Source organism: Heloderma suspectum, chromosome 7 (genome assembly GCF_057233095.1).
Source record: "Heloderma suspectum isolate Gila_16-S chromosome 7, 16-S_ref, whole genome shotgun sequence".
NCBI classification, from domain to species: Eukaryota; Metazoa; Chordata; class Lepidosauria; order Squamata; family Helodermatidae; genus Heloderma; species Heloderma suspectum.
This window is the reverse complement of record NC_139464.1, coordinates 70,302,865-70,316,614: the sequence shown is the minus strand read 5'-3', so window position 1 is coordinate 70,316,614 and position 13,750 is coordinate 70,302,865. Positions and strand designations below refer to the sequence as shown.

At 41.3% G+C, this 13,750-nt stretch overlaps 1 protein-coding gene across 5 annotated transcripts in view; it reads right to left on the bottom strand.

Moving 5' to 3' along the window:
• The window catches only part of GRIP1 (glutamate receptor interacting protein 1), a 492,217-nt gene that overhangs the window by 65,336 nt on the left and 413,131 nt on the right, over window positions 1-13,750 (bottom strand). For all 5 annotated transcript variants that reach the window (XM_084810562.1, XM_084810565.1, XM_084810561.1 and 2 more), the window contains exon 8: window positions 2,339-2,486. In XM_084810562.1, the coding sequence (XP_084666688.1) occupies window positions 2,339-2,486 (148 nt within the window). The remainder of the gene's footprint in view (window positions 1-2,338; window positions 2,487-13,750) is intronic.

Genomic DNA, 13,750 nt, shown 5'->3' with positions numbered 1-13,750 from the left:
TAATTGCTCACCCCCCTAGGTAATGAGAGAAAAACAGAGGGAGGAAATTAAAGCATTGTGCCCCACTGAACACACCCCTTTATCAGTGGCCATCATTAGCCCTATTCAGACTTCCTGCAATTGAGTAAAATAAATGTATGAGGAAGGGGAACAGACCAGCCCCATGCCTTCATTTTCATCACCCTCTATACAAAAAAGATCAACTTTCTGAAGGAGAGATCCTCCTGTATCTGTGGAGGCTTTCTACTGATTTCAACTGCTGGAAAATCAACATTCAGAATCGAATGGAGAACCTCCACAGATTCAGGAAGCTTTGCCCTTCAGAAAGTCTCCATCCGTGTGTAGAGGGCATGGAAATTACCGTGGGTGAGGGGGCACGTGAGGCTAGTGCACTCACCCCACCCCCTTTATTTCACTCACTTGCAGAATGCCTGAACAGGGCTAGGCAAAAAGCCCACAGTAGAATGTAGGCTCACTGCAAGAAGTAGGCATAATTTGTATGACCTTTGAGAAAAAGGAATTACAAATAATGGCAATGAGGGACATACTGGGAATGGGAATGGGAACACAGCATTTGTGGTACATTTTTTAAATATATCCCATAATTTAAGTTCTGAGGTATAGATATTTGAGGCAGAATTATTTGAGCAAGCAGTGAGGGATGGTACAATTAATCAGGATTTTTTCCTGCACAACTTCCATTTAAATGGCTCATTGAATGGGAATTGCACAAAGACAGGTCCCTTTGCAAAATACCCATTCATTTAAACAGAACTAGGGAGAACATGCAAGTTGTTTGTACCTGGCTTCTCTGTCCCCCTTTTCTTTCTCTCTTTAGAAGGAGAGTTAAATATTCAGCAAAGTATATTTTTAAACAAGAGTTTTAAAAATGGGCATCCCTCATAGAGTACGGAAGAGCTAGATATAAAAAATATAGAAACCAGTTTCTTGTCTCTCTGTATGGTATTGTAACATATAACGTAATGCGGACAGGGGATATCGCAAATCTAATGAGCTTCAATTTACTGTGCTGCAAGACTGAACAATGATTGATTCCTAAAAATACTTCAAGGCTGCAAAATCTTATCAATTCTAAGAGTATGTGGTAGAACTTACTCTGAGAAATTCATTGTTTCATAATGTTAATCATTCCTGGATTATTACTTTAAAAAAAATCCATGTAAATATCCAAATAACTGGATGGCGAAACTTTTTAGAAATGTGTTAGACAAGACAGCATTTATTTATTATACACATATTATACACATCCAAAGAAGCGCAAGTAGAACTCTACTCATGCAGTGAAGTGTTCCTGTCCTCTCCTCCCAGAGGGTGGGAGACTCCTTGGGTTGACATGAAATGTGGTATGGGGGAATCGCCTGAAACTGGTGTTTGGGAGAGCTTGCCCGAGTCGAGGAGCCTTTCTGGTCATGCAGGACACCTTTGAATCAACACCAAGGGTGGGGGACATGTGGCCCTCCAAATATTCATGGACTGCAACTCGCATTAGCCATAGGCAATTGTGAGGGATGATGGAAATTGCAGCCCAACCACATCTGGAGGGCTACATGTACCCGAGCCAGCCTGATCTAAACTACTGGTCTTACTTGTTTTGCCTATAATTTTAACTGTTTTGCCTTCTCTTCCCTACCCATCATTTTTTCCTTGTGTGTCATTTCAATCATTTCCTTATTACATTTATATACAGCCGAAGCTCTCTGTGCGGTTTACAAAGATTAAAACCTTAAAAATACATCATTAAAGCCATTTACATACAAACGTATACAGCATACACATAAACACACATATATCTAAAACAATTTTAATGATCAACAATAAGAATAACACAGAACCTGATTAAAATCTCATCAGATGCTGCCAGATACCTGAGAGAAGGGGAAAGTCTTAACCTGGCACTGAAAAGACAACAGAAGGGCCTTGTTGGGGATAATTGGGGGCCCCTTGCCCTTGTTGCTGCCTTCCAAGCCTCCCTCAGAAAAGGCACCTGGCCTTAGATAATGAATGTCATCTATGGGTAGGTTCATGCCAGGAGAGGCACTCCATCAGGTATTATGATCCCAAGCCATGTAAAGCTTTGTCTTTTTAGATTGTAAGCCTGTGAGACTTTTTTAACTGATTCTTTGTAAGCCGCCTAGGGAGACTTTTAGTTGAGGAGCAGGATAAAAATTACTACAAATCAATTGGCTCCCATCCAGCAAGTGCACAGGACACTGTTAACTGTCCTGATCACTCCTTTGATTGATTGACTTTGTCTCCATATGTAGATGGAGACATGTATGTAGATGGATGGCATAACATGTTAGATCCTTCTACTCACCTGTCTGCAATACTTGCAGATTTTATTTTGTCTATGACAATGACTTGTTTGCTGCAGCACATCGAGGTAGATAGTGCAACTCCCAGAGCAGAACCAGCCGTTTTGGCAACTTCAACAAGCAGTGGCCCAGAAGCTGTGGCTACTGAATCTGTAAAAAGCAAAGGCAAAGCGTTGCAATTATATCTTTCATTCATTTAAAATGCCTCATTCAGCAAAGCTTCACATTTAACCACCCTAAATAATGTGGTGTCATCAGCAAACTTGGCCAAGGCACTGTTTGCTCCTAATTCCAGATAATTTCTGAACAAGTTGAAAAGTGTTGGTCCCAATTCAGTTCCCCGTGGGACCCCACTGTTCACATCCCTCCACTGGAAGAATTTACCATTTATGCCTACTCTCTGCTTTCTGTTCTTTCTGTTCATAAGAGGACCTGTCCTCTTATGCCATGACTGCTAAGTTTGTTCAGGAGTCTTTGGTGAGGGACTTTATCAAAGGCCTTTTGGAAGTCCAAGCAAAACTATGAAGCATGATATTTAAAACAGCCTCAATGAGGCTCATGAAGTATGAATGATATTAGCTCTGCTGGGGCTTGGGGAATGCCACACTCAGGATACCAGTTTTACCACATCCTTCTTGCAATTAGCCTTGGAGCACTAAAGCTAAAGCGGTAGCAATCAATGTGCTCTGTGCTATAGCACTTGCTTCGGTCTGTGCCAATTGCTATGATCCTGTTAGCCCCTAGTGTGTTGTTTGGACTAGCAGCAATCAAGACAGAGAAAAATATAGTATCTGTGAAGCTTGCATGTGCCAGGCTTGTTGAATCAGCACATCAGGCGCTCACAAAGCCAGCCATCTGGCATTAGTAGACTGGAAACTGTTACAAACAGTGTATAACTCCAACTCAAAGGAACCCCAAGGGCCAAACTATGTATTACGTTTTTCACACTTTTAGAAAAAGCTGCTTAAACCGGCCTCCTTTATTTTGAACTAAAAGCAACTGCAGGGCCCTGAACTGGAACTACGTCCTGCCCTAGGTTCCCGCTGAAAATGGTACCCCCTTGGCTGTTATTTTGCAGTGAATAGCACCTTTGGGAGCAAACAGCAACGGGGGCGGGGGGAGAAGCTGGCATGGGTCCCTGATGTGGACAGGGAACATGCTCTGGATCAAGGCCCCGTGGCTGCTTTTTATACAAAACAAAAGTGACCAGTTTAAGCACACATTTTAAAAAGCTTGAACAATATAATGCTGCTTTTCCCAACCTGATGCCCTGGTGCTGGCTGGGGCATGCCGGAAGTAGTAGTCCCACACATCTGAAGGGCACCAGATTGGGGAAGGCTGATGTAACATGCAGTTTGGACCACAGAGTGTATACACACATTTGTTTCTGTGCAGCAATGGTAGAAGCTTCCTCCTTGCCGTTATGGGGGCTCTAAGCCCTGATTCTTCTTACTAGTTTGATAAACATGCAGATGAAAGACAGGGGGAGTCATGCTTTAGAGGTGAGGGGTGCAGCTGTAATGTAAATGAGAAAGCCTGTTCAATTCATTACTTAAAAAAAAATAGACACCAGAAGATGTTCAGTGTATTGCTAGAAATACTATGCACTGCATAAATAATAATGGGATTTTTAAAAGGAAGGAAACATTTTAGCAAGAGTGAGGCATTCTGTGGTAGAATTAATAGCCTTGCATTTTTTTTTTATTTTTAAAGAACTACATGAATGCTAATGAGGATGTTAATAGAAACCCAAACTTCCAGAGTCTTAATTGATTTTTAACTGTTTGAAAACTGCTTTGGGACTAGATTGATTATTCACACCATGATTTGCTAGAAGCTTATTGGATCTTGACATTTCTATGCTGAGATGATATAAATTCTACCCAGAAGAACAATTTGGCAATTTGTAAGATCTGAACTAAATCATACATGAACTCCTAGAGTGCTCCAGGAACCCAAATCAAGGCAAACAAGGTGAACAAACATGACAACCGTGTTAGGGAAAGTAGAAGACAAGTGGCGAACTTAGAAAAATAAACTCAAAAAAGAAAAACAAGAAAACAAGAATCAAGCGCACTTCCCCTGACAGATACAGATTAGTTTACCATGTGCAAGTAACAAGCATGAGAAATGAATCATATAGATATAAATTATTCATATGTAAAAGATGTTTCAGTCATTAAGATATTTACACCACGACTAAAGCACTTACACACTGTGTTGATTTATCGGCTATGTAATTACATAAGATATGCTGATGAATGTTTGCATGGAAAACACTCCTAGATTTTTATGTTGTTAATAAGTTTCCCCACTTTTGAACATTATGTCTCAATCAGGACACAAGACTTGATTAAGCCTCCCAGAAGCCCCGACATTACTTTCAGCATGCTAATAACAACCTTGGCTACTTCAGCTAAACTACGGCGCACCTTTTCCCTTAACAAGCACAAACCACAACAAGGGAAAACATACTTTTAGCATCCCACTCAAAAGAGAATTGGCATGCAGATTTGGTTTCTGAGAATCCAAACAAAATGAAGGCAGTCTCTATCCCTCTCAAATGCTCACAGATTATTATAGAAGGTTTTCTTAATGTAGGAAATGCAGAACTTGCAGAAGCATAATTATCCTTGAGAGCTTCCAAGCCATGTTTTGCGCCGAATATCTCCACAGGTTTTACTATGGCACACAGATGTCAAAAGGCAGTGATGGTTCTGGATGTTTGAGTAAGAGGTAGATGTCAAAGAACATATATAGCTATAAGTGATCATAGTTGAAAACAACTGAAACGAGAGGTTGGGTGAGCAGGGAAGAGATGACACCAAGTCTATTTAGAGCAGCTGTTGCCATTACCCAAGGCTATTAGAATTGTTCCATCTGTTATTTAGGAAGCTCATGTCACTTTTACTGCTAGTATGAATACTAAACAAGACACCCACATTGGTTATAATCCAGCACTTCATGAACACTGGCATAAGAGTGATTGCACAAGAAGTATGCTAGCTTATGTGAGTTTCTGGATCACCTAATATGGGATTTGTGAAACTGCCATGATCAATGACAATTTGGTGAAAATGTAAGTAATAGCTGAGAATACTCTTTTCCGCTAATATAAACCCATTTTTAGACTTATTGTGGCTTCTCTGGATTGCGCCTACTTCAATGACTAAAACTGACATCCAATAATTTATTATTTTACCTGTTAGGTGCTCATATTTCCCACAAAGTATTTAAAGTATCTCAGCAAAGTATCTCAGATGTGTGGAAACCAGCTGCAGTTACTTGGTGGCTAGGGCAAGGCACTCTGTACATGCTCAATTGTATTCTTCTCCCTAATTGTACTGCATGTTCAAGCCATGGCATCAGAAACCCCACATCCCTTAAAAAAAAAAAACTGGTTCTCTGCTCAACAGGTATGTATCAGGTAAGAGTAAATGGTACAGAGTGACTATACACAAAGAATCCCTGATTACTTTTATATTTTAACATAGTATTTGGCAAAATAGTAATTCTCCTTTCCATTGATGATAGGATACAATAGTTTCAAAGTACAGAAAATATGTACATTTATGTTAAGGATTAGGAAGCTCTTCCTAACTTTATGAGCAGTTCCTCAAAGCTACTTGCTTTGTAGGGATGTTGTAGAATCTTCTCCATGGAGGATGTTTCCATGAAACATTTGGCCAAGCATCTCTTTAGGATGCTTTGAATCAGGGAGTCAGACAAGCTGATCCATTAGGTCCTCTTCCAATTTAATTATTCTAAAATAAATCTGTGAATGATCCAGTGCAAATTAATTGAGATGAACAGACTTATTGTAATATGAACCAACATATTTGGAAATATCCTAAAGACTCAGTGTGGAAGGAAGCTGGGAATGGACATCTGCCATTATCGTGACACAAATTCCTTCATAAGATTGAAAGAAAGCATTTCTAGGTATTCTAGAATTCCCTCACCCGTCTGCTGCTGCTTCTCTCGTTCTCCCACAAAAGTCATACTCTGCCATCTTGTGTTACACAAGACAGAAATAAGAAAAAGGCTTTTACATTTTCTTTTCCTCCTCCCATTTGTGTTTCTGCATTAGAAATTTAATCCTCTGAGAGGGGCAACTCAGGCTATGCCACCCACAGTGTACCAACAAAATGTGTCGCCTGCACTGTCTGTGTTGCCAGGCCATGTCTGAGTGATCCTTCATGCAAATGCACTTCCTTTAATCACCAGAGAATTTTTACTAGCACAGCCTGAATGCCAAGCAGATAAATCAGCTAAGCTTGACTTTTTCCTTACCTATATGGAGATGACTTTTTAATGTAACAAGTCTACTTTGCAGTGAATAATATCCTTTTTTTAATGCAAAAAACTGACCAGGAGCATGTATCTCTCTCTATCCTTTCACCAACCAAGCTATAACTCTGCAAGGGAATAAGGTTAAGAGGCCATTGCTAGTGTATTTCCTTAAAAAAAGAAAGAAGGAAGTAAAATGAGGTGTGGAAATATCAGGAGCATATAGTTTTTAGAAAAAGTATGTAGATGCTACCGTACTAATTACACATAGGGAATACTGATAATCCAACTTTCAGTAAAGGCCTTGACTACACCATCTATACAGTATTCATGTTGGCATTTGTTTTTACCAATATGACAATGTTCATACCCTGGCTAAATTCTGGCTTCATTAATCAGAGTAACTTTTTATGTATTCCAGGTCTTGTGGGAAAATCAGAAACTCTATCAGTGAACAAGTCTTGATAGTGGAAGCTCAAAAGTTAAAGCTGTCACTAATTTCCCCCTCCACAGTTTGAATTATATATATTTAACATGGTAAATCAAGTGTGAAACCCAGTGCCCAAAAAAACATTGGAAGGGATTATGCCAGCAAACTGTGGCAGACAGTGTGCAGGTGGTAAAGCAGGAAAGTTTCTAAATAATAAAGCAACTATTTAAAAATTAAAATTATCTAATCCAAGGTTGGCTGCAAGGCTTAGAGTGTGGTCTACACTGTAACATATGTGTTCAGTACCCTCATGATCTTAGAAAGGCCGTGTGCTTGCAGGGCTGATTACTGTTCCCTTGGCCTCTATTCACTACAGACATATGGAAATAGCAAAGTCGCTAGTAATAAGGTGGCAGGGATGTAACCTCCCTATTTAATTCTAAAGATCGAGTGGACATTTAGGACAACCCACAGTTGTACATCGGAGATATGGGAACATTACAAAGAGCTACAATACAACAGTGAACTTTTAATACTTTTTCTTAGTTTCACCTCTGTTTTAGGCAATAGGAATGTTTAGGTTTGTATGAATTTAAATAATAATATAGATATACAAGCAAAACTGACAGCATTATCTCTCTAAGAGAGGTAATTATCCATTACAGCCATCAAGATATCCTTTTACTCAAAAAGTTATCAATGTTTTTTCAGCAAAAGTATGCTCCCAAAATATCTGTGTGGTTCTGATTCTCTCTCCGTATTTCATTCATGCTGTTCATAAACCCTTTTTCTTACGCTAGATTTCACCGGGCTTGTCCACTCATCAGCACTCTTCTTCCCAAACCAGGACACTCTTTTCTAGATTATAATGGTTGACAATCTCAGTTTGCCTTTTAAAATGGAAGCATAGGTAACTGGTTTATTGCTCAGTAGAACTGTATGGGGTAGAACATTCCTCCTCATTTCCCTTCACTGGCTTTCCTTCACCGTCTCTATCTAGTACAAAATCCTTGTCCTTCACAGTGACAGTGCCAGGGTTGGACAAGATGCCCTCCAAAGGGCCCCACCCATCTTTTCTCCCTCTTGTTCTTTACAACCCTCCCACATTGCATTCTCTCTCTCTTCACTCTTTCCAAACCCCCTGTGCTGGCCCTCCCTCCCTCTATCTCTGCTCTTTCCAACCCTCTTCGATGTGCTCTCTCACTCTTCTTTCCGACCCAATCTCCTCTTGGTACATGCTTTCTCAGTGGCTGGGTTCAGATGATCAGTGGGGAAAAGAAGCCACCATGGCTTCTTTTTCTCATGCCACTTGCGTGCCTGCCATTTCCCTAATTACCCTGCTGCAGTGCGCTTCACAGCAGAGGTGGCTTCCAAAACACCCCACAACCCATGGCTTGTTGTAGGGGTTATGGGGTGGTTTGGAAGCCACTCCTGCTGTACACCTTGCTGGGTTCAGGCAACACAGCAACCCATGCCACAGCAAGGGTAATTAGGGAAATGGCAGGCGCACAAGTGGCACACACAGGGAAAAGAAGCCACGGTGACTTCTTTTCCTACACTGATCATCCAAATCTGGTCAGTGACTGGGTTCACACAACACGATAAGCCACAGTAGGTTGTGAGCCATGTTTGCTTCAGAGTAGCTTTCGTGTTGTCCAAACCTAGTCAGAATGGCTTGTGCAAGTTAACAAACCATCCTGCTGGGTTTGGACAAGCCACTCTGAAACAAACTTGGCTCATAACCCACCATGGCTTATACTGTTGTGCAAACTCAGCCTCTCTCTCTCTGGGCTCCTTCACATAGAGCTTTTATCCTGTGATTGAGATTGCTCCTTCACAGAAGTTTGAGGGATCTTTACATGATGCTGCGACCCTCCAGGGCATCTCCTGCACTAAACGCCCTTTGTTCCGTTTTTAAATAGATTGCAGGTAATGAGCTATCAAATTACCCAGTTGTGTTCTGCTTCAGTTCCATCCATGAAAAGAGGAAAAGTGGGAAGAAAAGGAGCGAGATCAATTAAAGAGAACAGAAGACTCAGATACGGGGAGAAGGAGGGGCAAGGGAGTGGGGGCGAAGGAAGCATGTGAAAAAGGGAGTCATCGTGATCCTGCATTTAAAACAGAAGCAGAAAACCCCGTTTTAAATGCAGGATTTTAGGCTGGTGTAGAGATGCCCCCTCTCTCTCTCTCCTTCTCTCCCTCTCCCTGTCATCTTTTCAACACCTTCCCAGCTCACTTGCTCTCCTCCTTTATCTTTTAATCCCCCCTTACTACTCTGTCCCCGCTCTTCTCCCTCACCCGTGCTCGCTCCCCCCCAGCGTCCTCTCCAACTCTTAACATGCAGCAGCAGAACAAGTAGAACCTTCTCTGCCGCCCCCCCCCTCAGAAAGTGTTAAGACACATTGCAGAGCGAAGCTGCAGTTGTGCCAGTACCTTGCTTTCCTAGAGTGCCTCTGGGCTCATCTGGGGAGCTCCTCTGGGGAAATGAAGATGCCAGGTATGTGGTTTCACTCTGAAACCTGATCTCTTCTGTATTGTGAACTTTAAAAAAAGCTCCTGGTATGGCTGGCTGTTGTGGAGACTATTTGGTGGCCCTCAGGGCTGATCCCCTTACAGAGCAATCCTAACTGTGACAACTGGAAGGGGCAGTGGTGTGCGTGGAAGCCCCGACGCTGGAGATTCTGAAATATCCAAAGCTATTCTGGACTCATGCTGGCTTGGTGGAATTGAGGTAGGAATAGAGTTTTTGTGTTTGTTTCTTCCTTCTTGACTGATTTTTTTAAGCAAAATCTCTCCCATTAGTTTCAATGGAACAGAATTAATCTACACCAGCTCCACAGCTCAACCCTTTGCTAGTCTCTGTACTATACAGTGCTCTGATTGGCACTGGAGACATGTATAGATGGCTGCAGAGTCTAGGCCTGACCAGGTATTAGTGATGCTCAGATGAAAGTCCTATAGACCTAGTTCACAAATTATATTAACCCATGGTTTATTTAACCATGGTTTGTTGACCTTACCCAGGGTTTGTCTGACAGGTGATCAAACAAACTGTGATTTGTTTTCTCAGTCCTTGGATTGCTTCCCTCTTCCTTTGCCCACTCTTTCCCTGTATCCAAAATGCCTTTGCAGTACTGAAGTACTGGCATGGAGAGTGGATTTTTTTTTTACTGGTCTTGGCCACTGCCTCTATAGCCTGGTGAAACAATCCATGAACAACACACAGTTCTGTTCAAATGTAAGAACAACCCATGTTTTAATCAACCCAGAGTTCACAACCCATCAACAAACCTCTTTCTAGGTTGCTTGTGGTTAACAAACGATGGTTTGTTACCATGATTGGATTTGCACATCACAACAACCCAGGGTTAGCATTATGTGCCAACCAAGTCATATTGGGCCAGTTCGCATGATTGCCGTAGCCCACCACGGCTTATTTAACCATGGTGGGTGGTGGCACGTGGCAGCAGCCATTCTGAATATTTAAGCTATGGCGGGTGGGTGCTGCGGTTTATCATGACATGAGAACCTGGTGTAGAGGGGGTTGTTGCTGTGGTTACAGCCCATGGGTTGTGGGTGGTTTGTTAACTATGGCAACAACCCACCCTTGCTGAGTTTGCACTGCACGATAAGCCACAGCACCCACCTGCCATGGCTTGAATATGCACAATGGCCACTGGCATGCTTGCAGCAATCCACCGTGGCTTAAATAAATAAGCCATTGTGGGCTGCAGCAATTGTGTGAACCAGGCCAATGTCTCCCTTGATGTGGGGAGGTAGCTTAACAGTGAGGGACAACTTAGAGTGGAGAACACTCCAACTTAAGAGGCTGGATAAACAGGCTCAGCTCTTACACAAGAGAAGTTGCACTAGGAGAGTAACTCCCCAAAGCAGTTAAGTAGAATTTCTGGGCCTCAGCCTAGTATTCCCCAAAAGGGTTGCTTCCCCTTTGGCAGTACCCCTTTGGCAGCCACCCAAAAGGTAGCTGCCTGCAGGGAAACAGAACAGCTGGAGATGCTCAGCTCTGGTTAGTTGACAGTCTCTCACCCCATACCTGGTAACATACGAAAACAGCAAACACATGGGATCTGGTTGCTTCCTTCAGCTGGTGAGCAATGATGAGGAATATCATCATGTTCATTCTGTGTGGTTCCTGTTTTCACAAAATGTCTGAAAAACATATGTTTGTAGTATTTTGTTGGCCTATTAAGTGCAAGCACTGAGGCCATTACAGTCCTATCCATACATTAAGATGACTAGACTAGGAAGACTGTCCTCAAGAGAGAAAACGCAGGTACTAAACCAATAACTCAGGCATTGCTCTGGTTTGCCTGTGCTACAATAAAATTAGCTCAGCTTGTGCAACTCCAACACAAGCAACGGATGTGTTCTGCTTCTGAAAGTGAATAGGAAATTTAAACATATTGAAGAGATCAGGGTTTTCTCATCACCAATGGAACAAACAGCAGAGCAGAAAGGGACAGAATAATTTGTGTCTTTGGCTTAAAATACAGCTGGAATGTCAGATTTTATTCTGCTGGCCTTCAAGTGCATACCACTATAAATAATATAAAGGGCTGCAGTGCTCATAAATTAAATGCAATTTAACAGCAACAGCCACAACTAGGAAAGTGATAGAGGAGGGAGAGGGGAAGAAAGGGTAGAAGCCCCTTCAAAAAATGCCATCAGAGAAGACCAATCCGATCATATACAGCTCCAACTGACCTACCTCCCTTCAATTAGAGCAGATTTCTTTGGGACTGAAGGGGCATCCATTATTCTGGATTTGGGATTTATACTTGTGAGGGGATTAGCCCCCTCAATAGTCTACCTTAGACTATTCACTGCAGTTCTGCTTTTGCTCTTCTACCCTTCCTATGCAGAGAGCAAAATGGAAATGTGATCTTATGCACAGGATTTGAACCATGGGGCAGGCTCCTGACTGCCTTCCTCCCTTTAATTTCATGGATTTGAAGGCAATGGCTTGCCAGCTGTGGGAGTCACATTACTGAGGCCATTAATCTGCTATATCTACTTTTGGTTTCGTTGCAGAATTGAGATATGAACATTGTATGAAGAGCATTTCCTTTCCTCTTTTCCACTACATACCTCTAGGTGGCACTAGGTGATATAGTGGAATAGCACAAGTGGAAAAAAGCTTTTTCTTTTGCTTTCACAAACAACACTACATTTTCCCTACTCTAAAAAAACTTGCCAAAAGTGTTATTTAAAAACAAAAGTGAAACTGGAGAGACATGTCATTGTCTAAAGATCCCATAAACAATTGAGAGTAGGGGATGACGAGCACACAATAAATGCCTCATGTAAAAAAAGCTCTGTGTAATAACAACTTCTTTAGCTCCATCAGGAGATGGAAATGCTGTGGAGATGGAGCTAAAAGACTTGTTATTTCAGTTGTTACTTCTGATCTGATGGCTTTTTCCCACTCCGCTGCCTTATACTTTTGCTCTCATCGTCCTTCCTTTCCCAGCCTGGCTGCTTTGAGACTGATGGCCACTCAGTTCATTTGCTCCAGTGAGTTTCTATATACAAACCTAATGAAAAGAAAGGACCAGATCCAGATGTTACTTGGTACTTCTGCATGAGCTAATCCTGTCACTAAATACAGCGATTGACCAGAACACGGAAGTTTATGGGTGTATACAAATGATTTAATAGCATGAAAATTAGCCCATTCCATTTCTATTTAAAGCATTATACTGCACCAAAAGGTAAACTAAACTAATCTGATACAGCTAAACACAATGAGACAGTAAGATAGTTTACATCAGTGGTGGGCAACTTGTGGCCCTCTGGATGCTTTGACCTACAATTCCCATCAACCCTATCCAGCATAGCCAATGCTGAGAGATCATGGGAGTTGTAGGCCAAAACATCTAGAGGGCCAGCCATTGTCCACCTCTGGTTTACATTAATCTACCTTTTTATAACAAAGAAATCCACATAAATAAGTACAGATGCTCATATCATATTTGGCAGTTTATAATTAGGTCCTGGATTATCCTTGGCTGATTGTTTTAAAATTTGTTTTTAGATATATATTGTCTGTATATGTGCTGTTTATATTGTTTTTATTTAAATGCTTTTTTGTACTTCGTATAATGTGTTTTAATGGTTTTAAATTTTTGTGAACTGCCCAGACAGCTTTGGCTATGGGGCAGTACAGCAATACAATAAATGAATTAAAATGAATATTGAATAATCTCATTCACAATATCAAAGACTAAGATGATCAAGTGAAATTTAAGCTGTCCTAATCACACACTAGAGAGTAAGTACATTGAAGCCAGTGAGACTTACCTCTGAGTAAACATGCCTAGAATTTTACTGTTAGACTAGCTGCCAATATGACCAATGTAGCAGCTTCTGAAGTATACATTCGGTGTACATATGCGGGTCATGATCTACTAGATATAGATTTAAAAAAACTTGCGATGGATTACAAAAAACATTGAAATGTTGAACATATCATGTACAAGTGGACATGGCAATGTTCTTTTCCTCTTCTACAGAAATAGTCTATAAGTACAGATATGGACATTTTCCTCTCCCTTCCAAGTGAATTTTAAGTAATTCTAAATCCTGTGGAAGAACTGAGAAATACAGAATGGCATCCTTAGCTGAAGATTTCTGAAATCAATGGAATCTGTGTCAGATCCCAGACAGAGTAGTT